The 25,171-nt window shown below is 36.5% G+C and overlaps 1 protein-coding gene and 1 long non-coding RNA gene across 21 annotated transcripts in view; one reads left to right on the top strand and one right to left on the bottom strand.

Moving 5' to 3' along the window:
• LOC110364005 (uncharacterized) overlaps positions 1-19,433 on the bottom strand; it is a 32,084-nt gene extending 12,651 nt beyond the window's left edge. The window contains exons 1-2 of one of the 2 annotated variants that reach the window (XR_010473544.1): positions 17,510-19,433; positions 9,366-9,471 (exon numbers count right to left, since the gene is read on the bottom strand). This is a non-coding gene — a long non-coding RNA (uncharacterized LOC110364005). Of the gene's footprint in view, positions 1-8,116; positions 9,472-17,509 lie in introns of those variants that run through there. The other variant, XR_010473543.1, reaches the window with a different exon arrangement.
• LDB3 (LIM domain binding 3) overlaps positions 1-25,171 on the top strand; it is a 127,848-nt gene that overhangs the window by 96,341 nt on the left and 6,336 nt on the right. For 7 of the 19 annotated variants that reach the window (XM_065067752.1, XM_065067751.1, XM_005509502.3 and 4 more), the window contains 8 exons: positions 3,112-3,276; positions 4,917-5,024; positions 10,468-10,515; positions 13,229-13,356; positions 19,430-19,730; positions 20,997-21,177; positions 23,374-23,494; positions 24,911-25,026. In XM_065067752.1, coding sequence (XP_064923824.1) covers positions 3,112-3,276; positions 4,917-5,024; positions 10,468-10,515; positions 13,229-13,356; positions 19,430-19,730; positions 20,997-21,177; positions 23,374-23,494; positions 24,911-25,026 — 1,168 coding nt within the window. The remainder of the gene's footprint in view (positions 1-3,111; positions 3,277-4,916; positions 5,025-10,467; positions 10,516-13,228; positions 13,357-19,429; positions 19,731-20,996; positions 21,178-23,373; positions 23,495-24,910; positions 25,027-25,171) is intronic. The other 12 variants (XM_065067761.1, XM_065067756.1, XM_065067760.1 and 9 more) reach the window with 7 other exon arrangements.

Here is a 25,171-nt window from a genome sequence, read left to right as displayed (position 1 = left end):
CATTTATATGTATTCCAATTTTTTGTGCTGTTAATTAATACATTCTACCCTGCAGGAAGGTGATCAAGCCTCTAATATTTTAATCATGTAAACAGACCTATTACAAACAGCATGCAAGATAAAATCTGTTTCTGTTTTTTTTAAATTTTGTAAGGTGTTCCAGTATATTTGCATTTATTTCATTTATGTCTGTTTGTCCAGTTCAAATCTGTCTCCACAGAGGTCCATGTCCACATATATTTATTCTTTCCTTCCGTCCGTCACTGAGTATGTGTTTTGGTTAACATTTTAAAGGTTGTTACAATGATGCAGTAAATTCACTGTTTTCTTCTATTTAAGGTATAAAGTCTTGATTCTTTTGAAATCTGTAGCAAATTCTCTTTCACTTCAGTGAAAACAGAGAGACAAAATAGGTGAAAACTTAGTTTACGCTTGGTTTTAGTACATGCATTAAGTTCCATTTTTATGTGCAGTCTAGTTTCAGTCATTTCCTGTTGCCAAATCAAAGATGTGTAAGTACTAAATTTTGGCTCAACACCTTTTACTGCAACAATGCCTGTACGCACTGTTGCACAGGGCAAAAAAAACCCTGTGAGTATTAAAACTGGGTGACAGACCAGCTCACGATCTGTAGCTGTGAGGTACAACATGCAGCTGCTCTGCTTACATAGTCTGTGTCGTTGATACTGTATTAGCTAAGTGGAAGAATTTACGTCACAATGTAATGCATCAAGATAGACGAACTGATCTGAACTTAAATGCAGATTATGATGGACAAATTTTTGCAAAACTGTTGCAAGGCTTTTGGTGTAATGATTTGAAAACCAGAACTGCAAACAAGGTATTTTCAGGAGCTCACTTGTATTGTGCATAATTGCAGATGAAACTCATAAGGGAGAAAATACTGATTTTCTGCTTTTGTGATGGGTTGCTTTCAACTTTGAAACCAGTGGGCATAACAACCACATTTCCATTTCACCTAATCTAGCAATAAAATATTCAGCTGAAATAAAAGACACCATTATTTAGACTACTGAACCATACAGGAAGGTGGAGAAGAATCCAGGACAGGGGAAGTGGGACCATTCCTTGCAGAGCAAAGGGTATCAGGAATTCTCAAGTACTTTTGCTAGGCCCTGAGGAGTACAACTGGCTGAAGAAGTGCTGCTGAGAGAAGCAAAAGAAAATATTGGACAGAATGTCTGAAAGACAGAGAAAATATTTGCGCAGTGGCAGATTTGCACAGGAAAAAAAGCTGAGAGAAAAAAATGTTTGGGGGTTAAGGTTTGGCTGCAAAACAGTCATGGAACTTTAAGGTTACCTTTTTTATTTGATACTTACTTTGCTCAGGAAAGAGTGTTTTGTGCATTCTTTGTACAATGCACAAGAGAATCACCAGTTCCATTGTCCTGACTGGGGTCATTCGTAAGAACCCAGAGATGTGGCAATATACTTATGATTGAGGTCAAAAGAAGTAAAAATATACCCATTATGTTCTTATATCACTGCTTATACACAGGACAACTATGCCATGTGCAGTAATGCCCTGATTAAAAACAAAAAAATAGGTGCATTATCATAACTACTAAAGAAAATTAATCTACAGCACAACAATATGGCATCAAGAAATATGTCCCTTATGCCTTGGGGATGGATGCTTATATTATCACTGAGGTTTGTGCCACAAAATAGTATAATAATCTGAAAAATCAAATTACAATTAGTTATTCTTCAGTGGCTTATTCTGTGGATAATAGTTAATAAAAGCCACAGTACAATCTGCTTAAATACAAAATTAAGCTTTTTGTCTTTTCTTTTTTCTCTTTATTTTATTTTTTAACCCCTTTTTAATTTTGAATAACTTAGTGGGTTTTTTAAGGTATATTTGCAACTGAATGATGAATATACTTATTCTGTTGTTGATGTTACATTCATTGAAACAGTCAGCAAAGAATGTGAATCTTGTAAGTTCGCTTATTTTTTTTTTGCATTTGATGTAAAAGCTAATGGAAGGCAAGAACCTGAACCTCCCAAAAGATCAGTTCATTTCCTAGCAGTAGATGGCTTTGACTACACTATCTTGTAGAGCTGTCTAATAGATACCTGCCCCATTTGTCTGTCTGTTAAGAGATAAGTAATACTTTCTAAACCTGAGTGAGGCTAAAATATTTTAATATGCACTGGGTGCTCTGATAGCAGGTGACGAAAGACACCAGTAGTTTAGTAGGTTACTAAAATAGCCACAGGACAAGATACTAGATTTTTATTGTTATTCATTTCAATTAATCTATTTTGCAATCAAATAAAAGAGAAAATAAATATGAATATTTCTCTGCTCTGTTATCTGTGCCACAACAGCACAAGCGGGTCGCAAGCGTAACAACTCATGCTCATCATCCAAGTGGCTTTAGAACTGGTGTAGTACAATTTTATGCTACCTCTTCCTCTTGTACTTTGCATACTGTTTGATGTGTAAAAAGGCATCTTGGTGTTTGATGAGTTGGCCAGTGTAACGGGAGATGAATTTAGGTCAGACATGAACCGACAAACAATGAACTGCTTTTAAATATCCCTCAGCTACCTGTATTGCACAAAACTGATTAAGCCCACCGTAAAACTGTGCTGACTGGATTTCTAGACTGTCAGAACTTGCAGGAAACCTGCTAATACAAGACTATGATAATATTCTTTAAATTGCCTTTCTTCTTCTAATTGAAATGTTTACTCCTAGCATGAAACTTCAGCTTCAGGAGTAAATATTTAGTGAAATTTATCCAAACTCAAAGAGTTTGTGACAGGCTGTGTGCAGCCATTTAAGTACTGCATGCCACGTTTCCCACCACTGGCTTCAGTGGGAGCAGGACTTAAGTGTTGTATAACACCTGGGATAAATTTCAGTCAAGCAGGCCCAAAACTGTACTGAAGTCTTAACTGCACATCTGAAAAGGCCTAACAAATGCCTTTTTTTTTCTTTGCATAACTGTGCTTTTCTCTCAGTAACACAGCCTCCTACTATGTTTGCAGCTTCAAACATAGTAGGTTTTATGCTCTCCATGTAAATGCGCACCTTCTTAAGATGCTTCTTGTTTTATTTAATTTAACTCTAATTAGTACCCCTGTTGAGCATGCTCCGGTGTCTACCAGTTCTGCCTCTGCTCCTGCGCCACATGCTTCAGCACATCAGCCTGCTACTGCTGCTCAAAGTACAGCCAGTCTGATGATACCACCAGCCACCACCTCGGTAGTGCAAGAGTCTTTCTCCTCCTCCTTCCAAAGGTAACGCCTCATTGCTTTGTCCTTTCACAGATACACCCCTGTATGGCTCTGGAAATGCTGCATACACATTCTTAACTTAAGAATGTAGTATATAAAAGCTGTAGCCTATTTTATATGCTTTTATATATTATGGTGTGTTTTCTTAGGATGAAGTACGTTGTTCATGTTTGCAAAGAATTTGCAAAATAAAACTGCCCTAAAAAATAACAAAAAGTAGCTTTAAGTCTGCAATACAGTTTGCATTTTCAGAAATCGAGTCTGGAGTTAGAACTAGAAATTTTTTTCACCCCTTGTAATAGAACAAAAGTAGCTCCTCGTAATAGTTACAGTGGTTGAATGAAGGTTCTTTTAATAGTGCTTCTGCAGTATGACATGAAATGGAAAATCAGAAAATGTCATTTACTCATGCGATTGAGCTTACCATATTGTAGCAGATGTCAGTAGAACATGGTGGACAATGGACAATATGTCACTAAAGCCATGTATGTGGTGATTGACTTGCTCTGTAAGGTATTAAGTCAATTCATTTCTATTAGATTTATCTACTCTTCTCTAATGAGATTTAGCTATAGAGCTAAAGTGAGTTTCAAGAAGCCATGCATTCATAACACTTGAAGTACAGTAGGAGTTACGGTTCTATATTAAAAGTTGTCAGTCTGTGAAGAAACACATGGGATTTATACTGCTGTGACTTATATTATAGTAACTCTGGGGATAGTAAGAGCAAATTCTTTTGGTGCGTATCTCTTGGTGCAGGTTTTTTCTACATGAATGTTCCTAAAAATATATATATTTTAGCATGCTTCAAAAAACCAAGGAAAAAGCAAACTTCCAGTAATGTAAACTACTTTAAATAATTGAGATCTAAGATATAGTCTGTCATCTCTTAAATGTGTGTAAATGGAATTGGAAATGTTCTCTTGGCTCTGTTTCGTGCTTAATTTTTGCTAGATTACTGAAATGATTTATGTATACCAACTACTTAGTTTCTCACTATAGTCAGTTTTTCCCTACCTGTGACCTACTAGACTCCAGTGGTTTTATTCCAGTGCAAGAAAATCAGCCAGCAAAGGAGGTTTGAATAAGGTATTATTCTGTAATTGAGAACTGTGCTGTAAGGCACTTTCCCATGAAATAATGATACGGTTTAAGTAATTTTTATCCCTTAGTTGAAACTGTAACATGAAGAAAATGGATTATCTAATAAATGCTTCAAAAAGAAATGCCTCTAATAAACTGATCATGCTAATGACTTGTGTTTTAAATAGGAGAATCTTTAGTCTGGTACTGATTGCATATTAAAAAGTTTATCTTGAATTCAGACTTAAACATCTTCAGATCTTGCAGATAAAAACATGTATTGTTGACAAAAGTCCTGTCCTGAAATATTATCTTTCTTGATTAACGAGAGACTCTGGTTTTAAGATTTTTACATAATGTGTGCATTTTGTCTTGTGTTCTGTAGGAATGTGCTTGGTTGTGCTATTCTGTAAGTCTGCAGATGTTTGCTACAGAAAACCTGTTCCTGGTAACTATGCAGCAGTCCTCTTGTATCTGGACTCCGACAAAGCTTGATTCTGATGTCACTGGTTTTGTCCCTGTTAAACTATTTTGTACATGCTTTCATGTGTCTTCTGCAGAGTGCTTGCAGCCCCCAGCTCTCTTTCCCAGCCTAAGCCTTTCCATGGGTCCAAGAACATGTCGTTAGCAGCTTCCACTATTTCATCTGCTCTCTCATCTCAGTCTAGGTATATCTGTAAACCTCTCTTTCTTTTAAATTCATTTGTTTTTATTCTGTATTACTGATTTAAGGTTTTCAGCTTCTTAAGAGACTGGCTTGACAGAGACTATCGAAAAGCATGATGTGTTTAAAGGAATAGCCTTCTTGCTTATCTTTCACATTAAAACCAAGGTAGGAAACACCCAAGTTTTAGATTCAGCATATGTGACCTAAAAGATCCTTTTGGAGCAAAGGTATATTTTAGTTGGTGGGCTTGTCCTGGTTTTGCTATCTTAAAATGAAAATATTAGTTTAGTGACATGGGATGAGAATGACAGACTTCTTTTTTTTTGGTGAAGATACAGGATCACAAGAATCACAGACCTTCTTTTATTATGCTCTTAATCATGACTAATGAAAGACCACTAGCAGGGAAAGGTAGCATCTGTCACTAGAGAGTGCTGCTGTATTGCTGCATTGCTAAACCTTTTCATTACTTTCATTAACACTTCGCCAAGACTAACAGAGGAGAAAGCAGTGCATTATAAGACTCGTGATTTGAACATAATCTTCTAAAATAATGAAAAACTGAATCAGCAGTACATTTGAGATTATAACTATCCGTCTCTCTTATCTTGATATAAAAAAGATAGTGAGGAATCACCCAGAGGTGATGTTTGAAATGGACAAAGCATGCAAGTTTGAAGGCTACACATCTAAAAGTATCATTATCTTTCTCAAGAGTATCAATAGAAAACAACAGTGAAGTGCTATGCACAGGCACATACTTGAAAGCATTTTGGTTGGCTGAAACCAATGCAAAAATGAAATAGCTACAGAACAGAAGATCAGAGTTCTGAGTTTTAGGGTGTAAACATGGGTGTTATTCCCCTATGGAGTGGATAAAACATAAAAAGCAAAATTAACTGCTGAACTAATTCTATTTACTTGAGTGGAAGTACACTAATTGCAACTTCAGTTTCAATTACACTATGAAGTTGGTGAATGTCACCAGAATGTTACCAAGAATAGAAGGTAAGAACACATGCAAGGGTGTTTACTGCCATTGACATCTAGTTTTATGTGTGAACTCACAAAATTCCAAAGTGCTGAGTTATTCAGAGAATTCATTATTTGTGTATATCCACCATAAACTACCTTTAAGAGGACCTGATTTTCACATTGAGTCCTCAGTGCATTTCAGAAATAATTCTAACACTGCTTTTTCATTCAGTCCTGTGGTATGATTAGGCTCTTAAATGTCACCCACTGTTTGTTTTACTAATAGATCTCTGTTAGTTGGAATGATCACATCTTCTATGAGAAGAAGGTCCTACATAGTTGTTGCAGGAGACAGTTAAAAGCCTCTTATAACCAGGGAAAGTCCCTTGCGTCCTGAGCAACAATAATTGTGCATATTTGAGCTTGTTTATAGTGCTGCTGTGCAAAACCTATGTATTTCTTCTGAGCTAAAGGAAAAGACTCTTTTAGTTGAGGACCGAAATGTATCCATCAGTCAGAACATGAAATTAAACTAAAGCCTTGGTGACTGCTCTAGCCAGACAGAGGACATTTGTTCATGTATCTTCAGTCTATGTCTTAGGATGCATATAAATTTTGCTATGAGAGGTAGTTTTTTACATACCTACAGAAGAGATTTCCTTGGTATTATACTAGCTTCAGTGAGAATTGTACATAATAGCTAATAATAGGTCTCTGAAGCCTGCATATAGTAGTACTACGGCATGTAATGCATCTTATTTGTGCAATATATGTATATTTCATTAAGATTAGCATTGATGTCACAAAAGGCCCTCATTTTTCCCCTTCAAGAAAAGCAATCAATAATGAAAGGCTTTCATTTAGTGAATAATTTTGGAGGAATGCAGAAAGATAAAATCACAGACGTGTTACATCTATCACTTTTAGGATTCCATTGGTAAAATCTTAAATTTATTTTGTTGCCCACCCAAGACTAGAAAGGCATTTTTACATTTCAGTAGAAAATTCTATTCATTGGTAATTTCTGAGTATCTTGAATAGGGGGATACAAAGGGAGGGCTAAAGAACACATCATGCTTTTAACATGTGCGAACGATAAAGTTTTCCAGTTTTAAGGAATGGATTTATTTCAGAAATAAATTTTCCTTTGGATTTTGTTTTTATTCTGTGAAGCCAGTTGATTAGGTGAAGACAGACATCGATTTGAACAATGAGAATGCTGCTGGTCAGGGAGTCTGTTCTAAAATTGGGCTATTGAGCAGTAAGTCTGTACTCAGAGTCATCAGAAAACTTCAGAAACCCTTATGAATATGTGAATCACAGCATCATAGGCTTTAAAATAAATTATAAAAGTGGTAGATTTCTAGGAACATTTCAGAGACAGATAATTTATCAATCACAGAAAATCCTTCAAATAAGGCTGCCCAAGGGGCAGAAGGCATGTATTCACAAAATGCTTAATGCATGCATACTTTTTTTAACTGAAGGCTATTCATTTAAGAAGCTGTAGTTCCTTTGCATTAATCACAAAATGAAGGATAGACCTTCTGAATGCCAGAACAGGTGCTCTTCATGTTGAGGCACGGTATAATGTAATAGCTGTGTTGGTCAGGAATAGCGTGTAACAGTTAGTTGTGCAGCTGGACAACTGCTGGCACAGCTTTCTTTTTCCATGCTAGCTTTTGGTGTAAGAATTAGATGCAGATATCTTTTGTTATTTTTAAGATAAATCTGCTCTTCCTTGAAAGAGTTATGTTTTCATTGCTGTCGTGGAAATGACAGTTAAGCAATAATTATGTATAACTTACATACAAACAACTAATAAATTAGTATATAGATCACTATTATTTGCTGATGCTACTTGCGTGGCCATCTCGGAGCTAAAATAATATTCTTTCTTGCTTGAGCCTTTATCCATTTCATTTTAATTTCACATTCCTTTCATGGGAAGAAGGGAAGCAGTGCAAGGCCTTGAAACTATAAATTCATTTGTAGTTATGTATCAATATGGACTAACCAGCATGAATCACAATTTTAATGAGCAATGAAGATAAAAAGATCACCTTGAGATATTAAAATTGACTTCAAATGTCTTTGATCTCCTACGTTAGAAATATATATATATATATATTTAATTCCCCTTTCCTGCCCCTTTGAAAGGAAGGAGGTTGTCTGGGGAGGCTTTGCATCTCTATTCTTCAAGGTTTTCAAGGCACTGTTGGATAAAACACTGAGCAACCTCATCTGACCGTGGAGCTGCCCTTGCTCTGAGCAGGAGGTAAAAGAGAGACCTCCTGAGGTCTCTTCTAACCTGCAAGATTCTGGGAATCTATGGAAAACAACTGTCCATTTCAGAAATCGATGGATGCTTTAATCAGGCTACTAAAAACTATTGCTTGTACCTGGCAATTATTTAAGCCAAAGGTACAAGATCTACAGCGTATCAGCTTTATATGCTACTGCCCTAAAATCGTACTTGCCAACATATGACACAGATATCACACTGACATATGTTATCAGGAGGCAAATGTTAAGGTCTTAGCTAATACCTCTCTTGGAAGTTCAGTAATTCAGCGAGCCTTGGGACATAAAGGTAAATCAGAAAGTTGTAGGGTATTGGTTCCCTGACCATTGGGTACAAGAAACAAACTCAATTTGAGGTTTTTGGGGTTTTTTTGGAGAGGATTGTGTAGCAGCTGAAATAAGTTCTTCATCTTTGTGCACTACTTCTATGGTTTTTTTTTAAAAAATGTAATATGTTTTAGCTATTCAAACACAAGCAACTGAAAGCAGCTTCTAAGTTTAGTTTATAATTCAAATTTTTGAGCATCTGTTAATTTTCATTTAGGAATTAAGCAATGCATTAGCATGCCAAAATACAGACTTAAAAATCTAGTTTCTGCTTGACCTGCCTCTGGAGCATTGCAGCACTTATAATTTTAGTTAAAGTCAAAATATGGATGACCTTGGTTACAGCAGTATCCCCATCCTGTAAAACATGCTCAGGTAGAATGAGGCTGAGACTGAGATTTTACCACCATTGTTTCAGTGTTTGTTGTTGTGGTTGGTTGGTTGGGTTTTTTTCCTCCTAGATTTCTAGATACCTTAAAAAGGCACACCAAGCAAATGCAGGAGGATTTCTTGATCAGTGTCCTTAACTATTTAAATCTGATTTTAAACATTGGAAGATCAGTTTTATAGTGATATTGTTTTTGTGAGCAAAGGCTGTATGCATAACAGCTAACATGAGTAAAAGATAGTATTCCTAAAGAGGAATGTTTGAAGTAAGTCACTAATCCTTAACTGATCATGTTACTCTTAAATCTGTGTTGTTAATCTTACTTTTTCACTTAACCATCGTACTTACAAAGAAAGCAGCATAGGAGGAATACTTTAAATAAGCTACGAAGCTCTTCATGCAATTAGTTAGTCCATCTGGAAGGTAAAAGCAGGGCAACCAGTGAGACAGCGCTCTGGGAATACAAAATCAGGAGAAATGGTGCAAAGAGTTATGATTACGGTTCTAAAATTAAGGTGTAGCTTCTGTGATCATAGGATTTTAATACAAGTACTGTGTCTGTGGTAAAGGGGAGAAATACTCTTCTCCAGAAACTGAGAAAATAACTGACACATGGTAGGCTTCTGGTAGTTTTGGCAAATGTGGTCTGTGCTCCTGGGGGATGCGATTGTTGCCATGAAGCCCCGCAGTGCTCTTCGTTTAGACAGGAGCTGATTCATTCTGAATCCTCTTGTTTCTCAGATCATACATTGTGCAAACTTTTGAGTGCTTTCTGTATGTACATAAATGAATCATTTCTGTTCTGAAATGATGCTGCTTCCCCAAGCAGGGGGAAACCAAACCAAACCAAACCTACCTTTTTACATAAGACTCTGTTTAGTAGTTGAACAGTAGAATGGTACTGCAAGGGAAAAGCTGACCATGATAGCTTGGTGTTGTTGCTTCAACTACCTCCAGCCTGTCCTTTCTGAGGGATTGTCATAGTTGCCTCATAACCCAGGAAACTTGGCTGATCTTTGGGCTTTGATTCATTCGAGGTTTGCTTTTCAGATTTGATGCAACTTAGGCTTAGGACACTGACAAAGAGAAACTCTCACTTATTTTGCTGCGCTAATACAAATAAATGGCTTATTTCAAAGCAAATATTCCAGTGGTTGAATAAGAATTGCACAACTAAAGAATGGGCAAAACTGGAAGTGAGTGACTTTATGGAGCAATATACTCAGCTCATTTATTTATGTTACCATTATTCCAGTTTCATTATGATTCCTAGCTGAAATAAGATAAGCAAAATGCATTTTAATACTGAACTTATATGATTATAAATATGTACATGTTGTTTACTTTTGCACTTATGAGCACCTCTTCTAAGGAAATTCACTGTAGGACAAGATATTCCAATTTCTGTGGTGTTTATTCTTTTTCAAATACAACTTTTGTCTCATTTTAGTTTCAACCGGCATTCTTCCACCTCCATCAACTACCAGTCAAATAAGAGGTATCAAACTGTTTTGTGCAGCTACTCTACCTTAAAAGCACTTAACAAACCAGTTTATTACTGCTAGTAGGCATCTAGTGAAGTATTAACATAAAAATTATCTGCTTAGAAATATTTACTCTTTCTTTTTCTGACAACTAATAGTTTTCAGAGCCAGTATTTAATTTGCTACGTGTCCCTTGCCATTGGCTGCTACAGACAAATTCAGTAAGGGTGCTTTCACTGCTTCTCGAGATGCCATTGCTTCCTGTTCCATTAAAGCATCTTTGATCCTTAGGGCATCTTTGTTGTTTTTTTTTCTTTCTTCTTTGATTTTCTTTCCTTTCTTTTAATCACACACTACTTCCTTTTCTTCAGCAGAAATTCTGATAAATCTTTTAACTTCACTAAAATCCTTAATGATGTAGTGTAACACTTTATTTCTCTTTGACAAGCTTTTGTATCTTCCTTACTGTATTTAATATGCATCATGCACTTGTAAAAGAGTTCAGTAGTTGACTTCTTTTAATTTTGCCGTGGTTTTGGTACTATGAATACAACTTTGTGTGTCTCTGTTGGTTTTGGTTTTTTTCAACTTAATTTCCCTGAAGAGAGAAGGCAATCTAGTGGCATGGTTTTATCATGCTGTTAACTTTGGGAAACACTTGGATTTTGAATAACCATTTTTCTTCATGACAGTCCAAGTATCACTAATCAGCCTCAGGATTTCTTTATGTATTTTGTGCATTGAGAGCTTCAAATGAGTCTTTCTACCAGTGGACCTGCACATCTGGGACTAGACTTTCCTGAGTGTATGCTATTTGCAGATTAAGGTTGTGTGAAATGTGATTTAAAATCTTTTAATCCACATTGTAAATACTGATCACTGATCCTGTAAAGGTAAGTATGTTTTACTGGTTTTCTGTCTAGTTTACCTTGAATAGTAGATTTTAAAACAAGAAAACATCTTTTTATAGTGTGTGTTTAGCTAAAGGCATTTTGAAAGCTGTGTGTGAAGCCAGTGTACCTGAAGCGTACATCTTCCTGTCTCCGGTAGGAGCAACGATCCTCTGCCCAGTGACCTCGAGTACAGTGTGTTCTTATGCACTACAGATGAGCAGGAAGTAGATGGCAAGAATGGAAAATAAAAAAGTCCTATGGGGCTTAGAACAGGCTTGGAAGTTACAAAAACACAGCACAGTTCACAACAGAATTTACAGTGAATACTAACCTGCTAAAGTAGTTTATCTTGGAGAGTCCTGTTCACTCATGGTATAGTGGACTCAAATCTAGCGTTAAGCCTTAGGCTAGGTACAGAAATAATTTGCTGTAGTCATTGTAGCAATGGCTATATTTCTAGGTCTAACTAAATAGACAAAATAAATGAGCCTGAGGCAGCAATGCTGTGCAAACTAGATCTGTAGTATAAATACTGTTAGAGTAGCAAAAAGCTGTGTCATGAGGATATGTTTGTTTTCTTCAAAATTAAAAATTGAAAGTTTACATTTGTCAGAATGCTTTTTACCTGTACTGGAAGAAATTTTCTGGGTTTGTCATTTATAAAAAGTATAGCATGTTCTCTCCAGATGGCATCTATTTCCACTATCGAAGAAAGTACAAGATGGACCAATGGCCTGGCAAAGCTGGGCACTTCTTTTCTTATGCTGACAAATGTTTTGTTATAGACAAAGCCACTATGGAAATAACTCCTGAACTGTCAGCACAAATGGATAGGGATCTTGTTCATACAGATAGTTTTACTTTCTTTTTCCCTTTAGTTTCACTATGTTACCAGGGTAAGTAAGAATGATGTTCAATGGCAAATAGTTTTTATTATTCATGCATCTCTGTATCTGTTGCTTCACTTCCTTGTACTTCTTTATTCTCTGTTGCTTTGTTTGTAATGCTCTTTTGGTGGTCTAAGTAGCCAAGTCACTGCAAATAAAATCATTCTAAGTAATATTCAGAGAGGCATGTATTTCAATATACTGTAATCAAACTGAGAATCACCATCCGAGTCATAAAATAGAGAAAAATTATTTGTTAATAATTTTTGGAATTCTAAGGAAAATTTTTTTTATCTAGGAACGTAGAAATTGAATCATAACATTGTATATCAAGTGCTTTTGGGTTAGCTGAATCTGAACATTAGAAAAATTTATGTAGGCTCTGGTTTAAGTCTAAATAGGGAAAAGAGTTGGTATTAGAAATGTTTTTTGAAGGTCACTGCAGTCTTTTTGAAAAGAGTGCAATGCTTATAAAGAGTAGTTAGTATTTCTAATAGCAGTGATAGTAGTAGTAGTAATTGTGCTGAGCCAGTAGCTTTTTAAGCCAACGAGATATCCCTCATTGATTTGTCTTAGACAAGAACGGGCCTTTTTATTTGTAGAGGGACAGAAAGCCCAGACTTTGTCTGCCTGTTTCCAAAGTCTGATCTCTTGTTAAACTGAGAGTTCCTTTAATAGATTTGTTAAATTTCTTCAGTAAGCTATTTTCTGTGACAACAAGATCAACTTGGCGTTATTTAAATTTCTTATTCGGCTAATTTTTCTGTCCAGAGAATTGTCTGAGCTTTTTTTAGTAATGATAAAGACTAATGAATCTTTCAGTATTCTCTCTGTAGCTCTCAAGGACAGTTCCTCTTGGAGTACTTTGGAAGCTTCCAGATCTGTTATTTCATAATCAGCAACTTTTGCTGTTTATAAGGTTGCTCATACCTTCATTTTGCTTCTAGAAACACAAGCCAGTCATATACACCAACACCAGTTTCTGGAAGCTACAGTGAAAGTCCTACTGCTTCTGCTACTTCAAAAACGAGAGTCGTTACTACGGCCAGCATAAAGCCCTCTGTCTACCAGCCAGGTAAGGTGATTTCAAAGGAATGAAAGGATTCAGAAAATAAATGCTTGTGTATTTGTCTTAGAAAAAGAAAACACAAAGAATGCATGCTTTGAAATAGGACACACGCATATCAGGGAAGATATATACATGGAAACAAAAGCTGGCAGTTGCTAGTTTTGCTTCAGATTATATGAAGATTGAGCGTTATATTGTATTCGTATTCTGCTTTAGAGTGAAAATGTGGAACAAAAGGAGGAAGAAGAATAAAAGCAAGAAAAAAACCTGTAATTAAACAAATGTGTAGCCTGACTTTTCAAAAGAAATATATTTGGAAAATAACCCAGCACACCCGATTAGGAGCCCTATGACACTTCAGAATTGATAAAACAGTGAAGTGTAGCTTGAAAAGGATATATTTGCAAAATAGATAAGGCCTTATATCGAACTTCTCAAACTCAGGCTTATATTTGAAATAAAGAATGACCAGTTGAAGTACTTCGTAATGCTATTCTTCCACTTCCCATAGCTCCAATTACTGAAAGAAATGATTCTATTATTCATTCATTTGGAAAATATGCTCCTTGATGTTATTTAAATTCCCTTTGTATTAATGTGTTACAAATGGAGTGAACTTCTAAAACCATTGATGAGCAAAATGTGAACGTGTAAAATGAACAAATTAAATGAGACAGCAGTATAAGTCTAAATACACTTCTGTTTCAAATTAAGCATAGCAAGAGAATTATAAAATTGATTTATATCTTGACAGTCAAGTAAATATGAAAATGCCAAGAATTCTGAAAATCTGAAATTCTGTCTTCTGTAATGCTCTATCTCTGGATCTACTGAAATGAAACCCATACAAACTTAGACATAAAGCAGGCAGATCAATTGATTGATCTTTGTATTTGAGAAATAACAGTGGAAAAAGCCAGTTCAGAACTATCATAAGCTATTTAAGGGTCTCAGAATCAACAAAGGTTTCACCTTCTCTTCGTTTGCTTTTGGTTGAGTGTGTCAGCATATACCATGTTCTTGCCAAAGGCAAATGTTATTATTTTGTCTTGCAAAAAAAATAAAATATGAAAACAGGATTTATTTCCATCATTCAGAACACAGCAAACTGTGGCAAGTCAAAATATCTCCTAAATACATTGATTTATATTAAGCTACATGCTCATTTAGGGGAAGCATAGTCTCCAGTTCTCAGTATGCAAAACTGCCACAGAAGTAAATTAGTAGCTATATCCATTTAGTAGCTGTATCTGTTAAAGAAGAAGCTTGCTGTTGAATTAGGCTCAGAATAGGAAGTGATGCTTTCCTTTTCTCCTGTGATGGGCATCTTTGCAATTCCTTGTATTGCTGATTTTGAGCCTCATTGCCTCTCAATAAGGGCTTAAAATACACAGTAAGGAAACTATGTTCTGTGTCAGTATGTATACAATGAACTTAGCTCAACTTGTATATATTGTCTGCCTGTGTGTCAAAAATCCTTATTTTGCAGGCACTGTAAGGCTGTAATGTACTCTAGAGCACGGGACAAAATTCAAAATAATATGTAATGTGCTATGTTACAAAGACAAAATTCAAATAGCAATGAAGGTGGCAGAGAAAAAAATAGTATGTCTCTCTGTATTGTGCAGGAGTTTGAGATCTACAATAAAGAATTCTAAAATACCTCTGTAATTGAACCCCAAAGTGACTCGGGTACAAAGGAGATTGAAGAAGGGTATTTTATTGAAGATGTTTAGATTTTGTTTTGCTATCTTTTTGAAGTTTTATATATTTGATGTAGTAGCACTTTGTACTGGTTTTGGAACATGAGCTGGCTCTAAAGACGGTTGCAGTTGCAGTTCTGAGCAAACAGGAAAATGTCACTTGGGACAAGTACAAGTTGGAAACGGCATTTCCTGTGACAGATGGGAAAGATCAGTAGTACTTAGAAACAAACCATCAGGACAGTTAGAAAACTTCCTCATCCAATTTTGTCAATGCATATAAATTTTGCCCTGCAGTGTAAAATGCAGCCTCAATCCGAGAGGATCAGCTGTTCTCAAATGGTGACATACGAAATCACAAAATCCATTTTTTTTCTTCCAGGCTTAGTGCAAACTCAGGCTTTTTTGATAACTGCACTCTCACTTCAACAAATAATTTATTAGAGTTATATTTTTGTAAATCCATGATGTGAAAAGGCCAAAATAGTGGAGATTAATGATTTGCAATGGAGTATTTAGAAGAGGAATGCCTTTATGCTAGCCCTCAGTGTTAACGGGAATGAGATGACTTGCTTCTTTTAAAAATGTGGGCCAGCAACTTCCACCAACAGCCTCATATACGCAATATCCAGAAACCAGAATCAATCACTAAGAGGATTTACAAGGCTATAATTTTTTTAATTTTTTAATCTTTAATTGGAGAGAAAGAAAAAAAAAAAAAGACTAAATTTGGTTAAACTGAAACCAATCTCAAAATGAAACTGCATTGTTGAGCATCTGGCTCAGATAGGAGTAATCAGTTAAATCTACACTTTCAAGCAAAGACAGAGTACTACTTTGACTAACCTAACTCTGGTGGGAATCTTTTGCTGCTTTGTTTTCCTCCTGTACGGAAAGCTGTGAACTCCATAATCTTTTCTCTGTCCTGTAAATTTCATAGCCCGTTTTTGGAAGGAGCACAGATTTCTTTTCTGAGCAAGGTCCACTAGATGGCGGAACATGCGTGTGTATCCCTTTCTTACAGGCTTTCTCAGACTAGAATAGGGCTTTCATATATTCCAAGAAACCCAGATGCCGGTTTTATACTACAAAGTAACATGATACCTAAAAGTAAGAAAGCAGATATTTCCTTAAAAATCCATAAGTCCAAATAGGTCTCCTCATGCATGTAGAAGTGCTTAAGTGGAAAGGCCTGATCCGCTCTTTTTAGAAATTGGTAGAAAGATTCCCACAAATGTCAATTAACTTTTCACTGAATCCTAAGCACCTTCAAGACTAAAACAGCAGGTTGTGTGCCGTCTTTCTTTTTAATTTCTTCTAAATAAGAATGGTGTCTTCTTATGAAGGACTTGTTGCATTATCTGGTTTGTCTGTCATCTTCGGTATACTGGAAGAGTATATAGGAAAACTTGGGGCTTCAATGATGTGTAGAACAAGCCAAATCAGTTGTGATTATGAATAAATTTATTACTGGAAAATTATTGCTAAGAATAACAATTATGTGTTCTACTAACAAAGAAAAAAAAGGAAATTGTTCTCACAGTGCAAACCAGTTTGTAAGACTAAAGCATTTGAGACTTGATGAAACTTTACTAAATGAATCTTTGGTAACACACCTTTTTTCTAGAGGAAAAATATCCACTGACCATAAAAAAAGAGCTGATAAGGAGACTTCTAAATTCCTCAGCAACAAGGAATTGGCTTGTTCTTACAGCTATTAAGAGAGATAACGGGATAACAATAGTCCCATTCTTTTTCTTCTATAAGAGGGCTGAGAGAAGGTGATAGAAGCTGGGTTACTGAGTTACGTGAAGTATTCATTTTTGAACAGTTAAGGGTCAGCTCATACAATACGGATACTTTGAGAATCTATTCTCTGATATACTGAATCTTAGTACTTTTTACCAGCAAACAGCACATTTTATCTGCTGCATATATTTTGGAAGATTTTAAAATACATAAACATGCAAGGTGAATTTGTATGGCAGTAGCTACAAAGACGAGTTCATGTAAGCTTAGCAATATAGCTATAAGATTAAAATATAATAATTCCCTCTTAATAGCTAAATCTCAAAGTTAGTGAAACCTTTCTAATACATTGCACTGACGGTATTTTAAATCAATAGTAATTCCAGTCTGTTCACAGGGGGGAAGTATGTTGTAATAAATCCAGCCTGTAAAATTAAGTAATAATGGCCAAAAAGATAACTCAGAGCAGTTGTGAACACCCAGCATTTGTCATTTTTCAATAATTTCCTTGGTAGCAACTGGGGAAAAAAAAAGTTAGTGCTTTGTTTTAGCGATGAAAGTATAAAAGATTAAGTAAAAGGAAATAGAAGGCAGGGAGAATGAAAGACAAAGACCCTTCCCCAGTGTTTATCCTTCAAAAGAGTTAAGAGGTTGTAAGCTGAATTTACTAATGAGAGTAATGGAAAAGGACATCCTAAAAATGGTACCTGGGCTGCATTTGTTCTTCGCTTCTGGAACTCAGGGTTTGAACATCTGATCATTTTGTTAGGCCCTCTGTGGGATATGCTGCCGTACTTTGCATGAATGATTGTTGGCTCTTTGAGGGAGGGAGAATCCTTACACAAAACCGAGTGAGCTAGAAGTCACCTTATTTAATTAGAGAGTCTCATAGGTGGGAGCCTTTTGAACTCACCAATTAGAGATTAAATATTGCCTTCTAATTTTGCCTGGCTTAGTACCGTAATACATAAATAGCAACAGCCCCGGGGTTTAAAGAGATTGCATATATATTCTCTGTTCTGAAATATTTAAACACTGTTTACCATTACCAGGTTGAAAAAAAAAAAGCCTCAAGCTAAGGTGGGATACAGTTTTATGAAGCAGAAACTTTGTTGATGCTGTAGCATAAGAATGTTTTATCAAGAAGATGCTTTAGATTCAGCTCTGAAGTCAATAAAAAGAAGAAAATAAGAGATCACAGGGTGATCACAGTGGATTGATACATATGCAGTTGAAGCACATGCAATTGCCAATAATCAGTGTATGTTATTTTGTGTGGCAGGGCTTGGGCTAACAAAGAAGTGTTAAATTAAACATAATCTAACCACTTTATTATCCAGAAAGATCTATGTTATATTTGGAACCCTCTTCTTGCTTGAAATACTTTTCTACCTGCAAGCCCTTTAAAACTGTAAATGTTGTATTTGGTCATAATTTTATTGGCACTGGGACCTACCACCCAGAGTGGTTGCCAAGGCTGCAGGAGAACTGACTTTTGTTTCCAAATCTGTGCCCTCTCTTTTGGGCAAAACACTTAAACTTTCCGAACTTCTGTTCCTCCTCTCACAAACCAACAGTCGTTCACTTTTTGTTTTCCTTGCAAAGGAAAAACTGCTTTTAGTGCTCCTGTACTTGGCAAAATGAGGCAGTTTCTTGGGCAGACGCTTCGTTCCTACACAATGCAAGATCTGATGTTTTGAATAGAGTAGGGCAATGGGAAAGCTCCTTGGTATGTGCAGGCTCCAGCTTCTGCTTATTTTAATGTGATAAAGCTCCACCCGGGATTTGAGCCTGGTGCACGCAAACACAGAGGCAGCCTGCACTGAAGATTTTATGTGATAGTCGAAGGATGGAAGAAAGGAAGTATAATATTTCTATTTTATACATGGGAAGAGAGGCAAAGAAATACTACGCCTTGCTTGAAATTATACAGGAAGTCTGTGGCAGAGCCAAGAACTGAGCTGAACTGAGATCAGTCATAACCGCAAGTCTGGCCTTCCTCTCAGTGCCGTTGGCTTTGTCTTGCTGGTCATGTGAGCTGAATTGGCTCCCTCAATATTCCTTCCAGTGCTATAGCTCTGTGTTCCCTACGTGAGCCTGTTTTCCTTCAGAAACCTAGAAGTAAAACCTACAAATTTTGGATAATGGTGACATCTGTGGGAAACGCTGCATTTAAATGAAGTTAATGAGATCAAAATTTAAGCATAACTTCTTATTGAAATTGTGGGGAATTCTGTCTAAAACTTTATTACATGATCTGGCCTTTCTATTTTTAGCCTCTCTTAAACAGATTATATGGCAGTCTTTAAAATTATCACAGGATTGTCAAATCCATTCCTACTAGAAGATGAAGAGATGCCCTTGAAAATGGTCTTCATAAAATCTATAAAAGGCAGTAGGCAGTCACTTCTGTAATGTATGTGGATTAAAAGTCAGTGATTTGTGCTGATATCTTTGACTTCAGTTCAGAATTAATGAGCAATAATGGGACAGACCATAATTAAGTTTCATCTGAAGCTTTTATTTTTTGTGTGTCGTGGAGTACCCTTTGGTAAGTGTTACTGTTTTGCCATCAGAAGGAAAGACTTTAAAATACTTCTTGGTTTCTTTTGGCATACTTAAAACAGCACCAGCACCCGTTCATTCCTACACTCCTCCCAGCACTGAGCCTGCAAGTCGTCCTCCCTGGGTAACAGATGACTCCTTTTCCCAGAAATTTGCACCCGGAAAAACCACCACCACTGTCACAAAGCATATCCTACCAAGAGGTGCTCCAGTACGATCTCCTGGCTCAACTTCTGCTTACCCATCTCCAGTTTCAGCTTCTTCCCAGGCTCCTCCAATAGCCCGGGGAACATTTCAAAAGGCTGAGCGTTTTCCAGCCAGCAGCCGAACTCCTCTCTGTGGACACTGTAACAGCATCATTCGGTAAGGTCATGAGGTTTTGAAGAGGGATAAAGCCAAAAAAAAAGAAAAAAAAAAAATTTTAAAATATGTATATATATACATATACATATATATATATATGGTTATTGTACATTAATATACAGTACCAGAGCCTAAGACTCAGTTAAATTTACCCAGCAGGGATATCTGTTGTCTGCTTTATTAATTCAACAATTCTAGAGCTCATTTTGCTATTGTGTGGTTCACTTTTTATCACTATTAAGTTATACATGCTAATTGTTTGTTCCTTGGATGCTGTGGCAAATCAGTGTTTGTTTTTTAAACAAATTTCTGGTCCTAAGGTACCCCTTGAAGAAGGTACACACAACTTCAGTTGGAGAGTTGGGGGGTGCGGGAGGATTATGTAGAGACAAGGAACAAGACATCATTTTGGTACAGCATTCAAATATAATTGTTGCTTTTGTGACTGGAGAAAGATAATGCCTACATTCTATTAGCAGTGATTCAGAGCATGCCTCTCGCTTTTCCTCTCCCAATTCATTGTGTTGGACCAGTGCCCACTGTTACCCTGTGAACTGCTAACCAGCTTTAAGTTATCCATGTTTAATGCCAGTCTCCTCCACTAAAAGAGGAGCTAGTTTGGTTTTGCAGAACTGCTAATCATTGCCCTTCCTATATTCTGAAACCGAAAGACTCCAGTAATAATCACTACATCTAATTACAATCAAGAATAAATCACCAAAATGAATTTAATGTGTCTTCCATATAATCAGATAGCAAGTTGTCAGCTGATAGTCTGACATTTCTAGAACATGCTGCACGCGGTGCTGTCTCAGATCAAAAGAAGGCAGGAGACTTTAGGAGCTGTTGTGAGGTGTGGGTGTGTAGGTTTGGAAATTTGCCTGCTTTTTCATGCTTTCAAATAGTAGCACTATCTTCTGTGTTACAACCCTTAGCCTTTTCCTGTTGTCTTTGCAACTGTTCACGAAGACCCCTTATAGCTATGCAGGTAGGAAAACAATTGGTGATTTTTCTAACAGTTGCTGTAAATCTAATGTATATGACTAAACACTAATGAAATACTTCAACCAATTGGCACAGTGTTTGAGTAATGATCTTGAAAAATACCATTACTCTTCAGGCTTCTGGATCTTATTGTAATACTCACCTTCATGGTTCATATAGAATGCTTTTGATACATGCATGCAGTGTCTAACAAAGTGGGTTTGTAATCAAAGTCAGTCCATCTTTTTGCGATACAAATGAGATAATTATGATTGTTTACAGGGGTCCTTTCCTGGTAGCCATGGGTCGCTCTTGGCACCCAGAAGAATTCAATTGTGCTTACTGCAAGACATCCTTGGCTGACGTGTGCTTTGTGGAGGAGCAGAACAGTGTGTACTGTGAGCGCTGTTATGAACAGTTCTTTGCACCAACCTGTGCCAGATGCCACACTAAGATCATGGGGGTAAGAGAACAAGCTTAACCCTTTCTCCAACTGCGTGGTTCACTGAAATAGTATGATAGTTTAGACTGTAAGCAATGAAAGTAGATATTTAATTATTTATGTCCCTTTTTAATAATAATTTCCCAGCCTGTTGATTATTTCAGAATGAGAAACGTATTATAATAATTTTTATCTATCCAAAATCTTGGATATTACTGTACCTTATTCAACTTGTAGACAGAATATTTAATCCAATTACTATCTCACTGAGTGTAAAATAAGTAATGTTTTTTGGATAGTTCCATGCTATCCAATACAAACTATGTTACTTTTTCTTTTCCTTATATTTACAGTAAGAGACTTGAACTGGGTTTTCTTATACAGGACTGAGTCTAAATTTCAATGGAGGTGTCAGTGACCTTGGGAAGGGGCCTCACTGATACCTCACAACACAGCTGCCAAGAGGAATTGTGCTGACTTCTCATAGTTAAAAGAATACAGAACAAATACAAAGATCTGAATTCCAGAAATGCAAAAATAATGCGGCTTTTGTCTTAATGTGCTCACGCTTAGGTACAAGTAAATTTGCTCTACATATGACTTAGATGGTGGTGAGGCTGGGATGCCATAAGATAATTTTGGCAGTGCATTTATGCATCCCAGTTATCATGAATATATGACAAGATGCTCTTCAATGAGGAAGCAAGGAGAAGCATATTGGTTTTTCACTGCTTAGTTGTCACCATTTGACATCTGTCTAAATGTTGGCATTGACAGACTAGATGCTTTTTCCTGAATTTGCCAATTAGGGATGGCAGCATCAGACATCTATGGTGAAGCTCTGGCTCCAACCAAGTCTTGTTTGCTACTGCAGCAGTAGGAGTCATTTTACAGCAGAGTACTGACTTAACTTACCTAATTAATGCTGGCACAAATCAGTTCCCCATTATGGATTTTCATCAGGAAAACAGCAAAGATGCCAGCTGCCTCTATTTATATTAATATGATTTCTCAGTCTGTTCTTTGCTTCTTAGCTCAGTGAGGTTCATTATGGATCAAAACCTATTTATCAGTGATAGCTGTTTTGCAAACAGTAGCGGAAGTTTATGTATCTCAAATGGTGATTCTCTAATGAGGTATATAGCAAACATAAATTAGACTATTTTGTCTATTCACTGGATTGAAAGCATAGAAGAGGACTTCAATCCCTTTTGTCTTAGTCAGTGGAGATTAAAAACAATCTTTAAAAGAGAACAGGGTCTTTGTATGTAATTGAAAGCAATGTAAAATATGATATAGCTTCTCAGCTGGTGTAAATCAATGCTGTTTCACTGAAGTTAACAAAGTTAAATTAATTCACACCAGTTATGCAGCTGGCCCTTTAAAATCTGGACTGTTTTACAGAGATACACTATTGAACATAGTCTTGGGCACAAGTAGGATTGACAAATTAACTGGTAACCATGCATCAGAGCTCAGTACAGCACCTTTTGGACTTGGAGGACTTCTGCATGACGAGATAAGAATGAAGTAGTAATAGAGATTGCTCCATACTGCATATAAGAAAGAAGCTGATAAAATCTGGATACTCAGTTCGAGAGAACATCAGTTGCACAGATTTTTTTTTTTTTTTTTTTTTTTATGAACACATGGCCTAGGAACAGACATGCAGACTCAGTTTCATTAATCACATCAGTTAGAATCCAAGACTTTTTTTTTTTTTAGATTTTCACATTAGTTTGTGAAACATTCCTGTGAGAAATTTAAAGAAATTAGTACGTAATCTAAAGTGCTTTAAAACATCAGACTTCAATCGCTTATCCCCTGCATGCATTTCTTGGTCTTACAGGAGAAAATAACTCTTTCATATTTAGCAAATTGCATTGAAGAGTTCATACTAATTGTGTCAAAACAAAGCAGAAAATAACCAGAATCCTTGTGCAGAATCTCTCCTGCAGCACCAACTGGGCATGTTGATACAAACAGCTGGCTGAACTATGTTATTTCATTTTGGCAAATACATTGTTCTAGAAAGCTTGCAGTCCTATTTCCTCTTTCTTTCTGAAGGATCCCAATTTCTGTCATACTTCTTTCTTTTGAGGAGGGGAATTGGCTGATACAGATGGGAAAAATTTAGAGCATTTCTGCCTTGTTTGTTCTCCAGTAGGCATTCTGTTTTGCTGGAGATTTTTGTTTGTTTGTTTGTTTGTTTTACAGGAAGTGATGCATGCCCTAAGACAAACTTGGCACACAACCTGCTTTGTCTGTGCTGCTTGTAAGATGCCGTTCGGGAATAGCCTCTTTCACATGGAGGATGGGGAACCTTACTGTGAGAAAGGTAAGGCAAACTGGACAGTTCTGCTCAGTAATCATATGCTTCATGTATGGAAGCAACCTAAGAATAAAGCAGCTGATGAACAAAATAAAGTCAGTTACCCAGGGATTTTGTTTCCCCTCTCCACATATACAAGTGTTTCCCTCTCTGTATTTTTCTCCAGTTTATATGACAGAGTGACAGAGCATCTTCTGTGTCTATGCCCCAGCATGCCTTACTTCATTTCTCTCCCTTATGTATTATGATACTTACCTTCCTTTTCTCTCCCTATACTTTTTTTTTCCCCTGTTCCCTTCCCTGGAAGATTCTGCTTACTAGAAATCTACATGCTATGGCATGAAAAATTCTTCTTTCAGGGTTCTGGTAGTGCTTCTATACAGTATGTGTGGGTTGCTGCCCACATTCTCTCTACTAGGTTGCTTGAATTATGACTTCTGATGCTGCTACCTCACCCTAAAACTGATCAACCAACACACATGAAAAGATGGCTCTGCCCAGATGTGCAACACATGGTAGTGCAGATTAGGTTTTCTGTGTGCTGCAACAAATGAACTGCTTCTTGCCAACTAAGAAAAGATCATGGTTTTCCAAACTATGGAAAGGGTAATATGGTTTAATAAATGGTGCTTGCCATGTAAATGAGTTGCCTGACATGGTCAGATAGCAAGTTAAGGTTTAAGTGGTATTCCCTCTCTAAGCCCTGCCTTCCATCTAATGAGTCTCTGGCCCAGTTCTCTGTGGAGAATCCTTCTTTACAGTTGCACAAATCGAATTTTACAAATCAGTAACTCTTAGTGAAGAATGAAAACCATACACCATGACTGACTTGGCACCTACCCTTTAAAACTGGAGGTTTTGCCATAACCCGTCATGACTCTCATTAAATCCATATACTTTTAGAATTTCTGCTAATCTTTTTCAATATCAAGTCTTTCCAAATTGCATTTGATATTCGAAGTAAAGATGTGTTAACCAGCCAGTACACGGCTTCTGTAATATTTTCTTAAGGCAGAGAGAACATAAATCCAGACATGGAAACTTAAACAGTGCTTCTATACCACCCTTAAGGTAACATTCACTGGCCATTAGATTGTGTTTCATATGACCATATTTGTCCTTATGAATAGCTTCCACATACATTAAAGCTCATTTAAAACTTATATGAGTAACAAAACTTTGTTTGATTAAATTTTTTGTTTGTTTACTTTGTTTGTGATGACAACTGTCGCGCTAACACGGTGTTTTGCACTGGGTTTCTATATAAATAATGAAAAAGCAAATTTCAGTGTATTTCAGCAAATGTAGTACGAAACTGAGGAAAAACAACTGAAAAAATCATCCTCAGGAAACTTTCTATTTTTCTTGGATTTAATACATTTACAGTAAGAGTTTCTAAGTTTGCTTTTTGTTTCATTTTAGATTATATTGCTTTGTTCAGCACAAAATGCCATGGCTGTGATTTTCCTGTTGAAGCTGGAGATAAGTTCATTGAAGCTCTTGGACACACTTGGCATGATACCTGCTTCATTTGTGCTGTAGGTTCTATACTAAATACTATCTTATTTCTTTATACTAATAAATTGTGAAGTAACATTAGCAGATCTGAAAGCAGGAATGACTAACATACGCCTAAGAATGCAGAGGGATTGAATTTCGATTTTCACTTGCAGATGGAGAAGG

The sequence above is a fragment of the Columba livia genome, chromosome 6, assembly GCF_036013475.1.
Source record: "Columba livia isolate bColLiv1 breed racing homer chromosome 6, bColLiv1.pat.W.v2, whole genome shotgun sequence".
Lineage (NCBI taxonomy): Eukaryota > Metazoa > Chordata > Aves > Columbiformes > Columbidae > Columba > Columba livia.
This window is presented reverse-complemented; position numbering and strand designations above follow the sequence as displayed.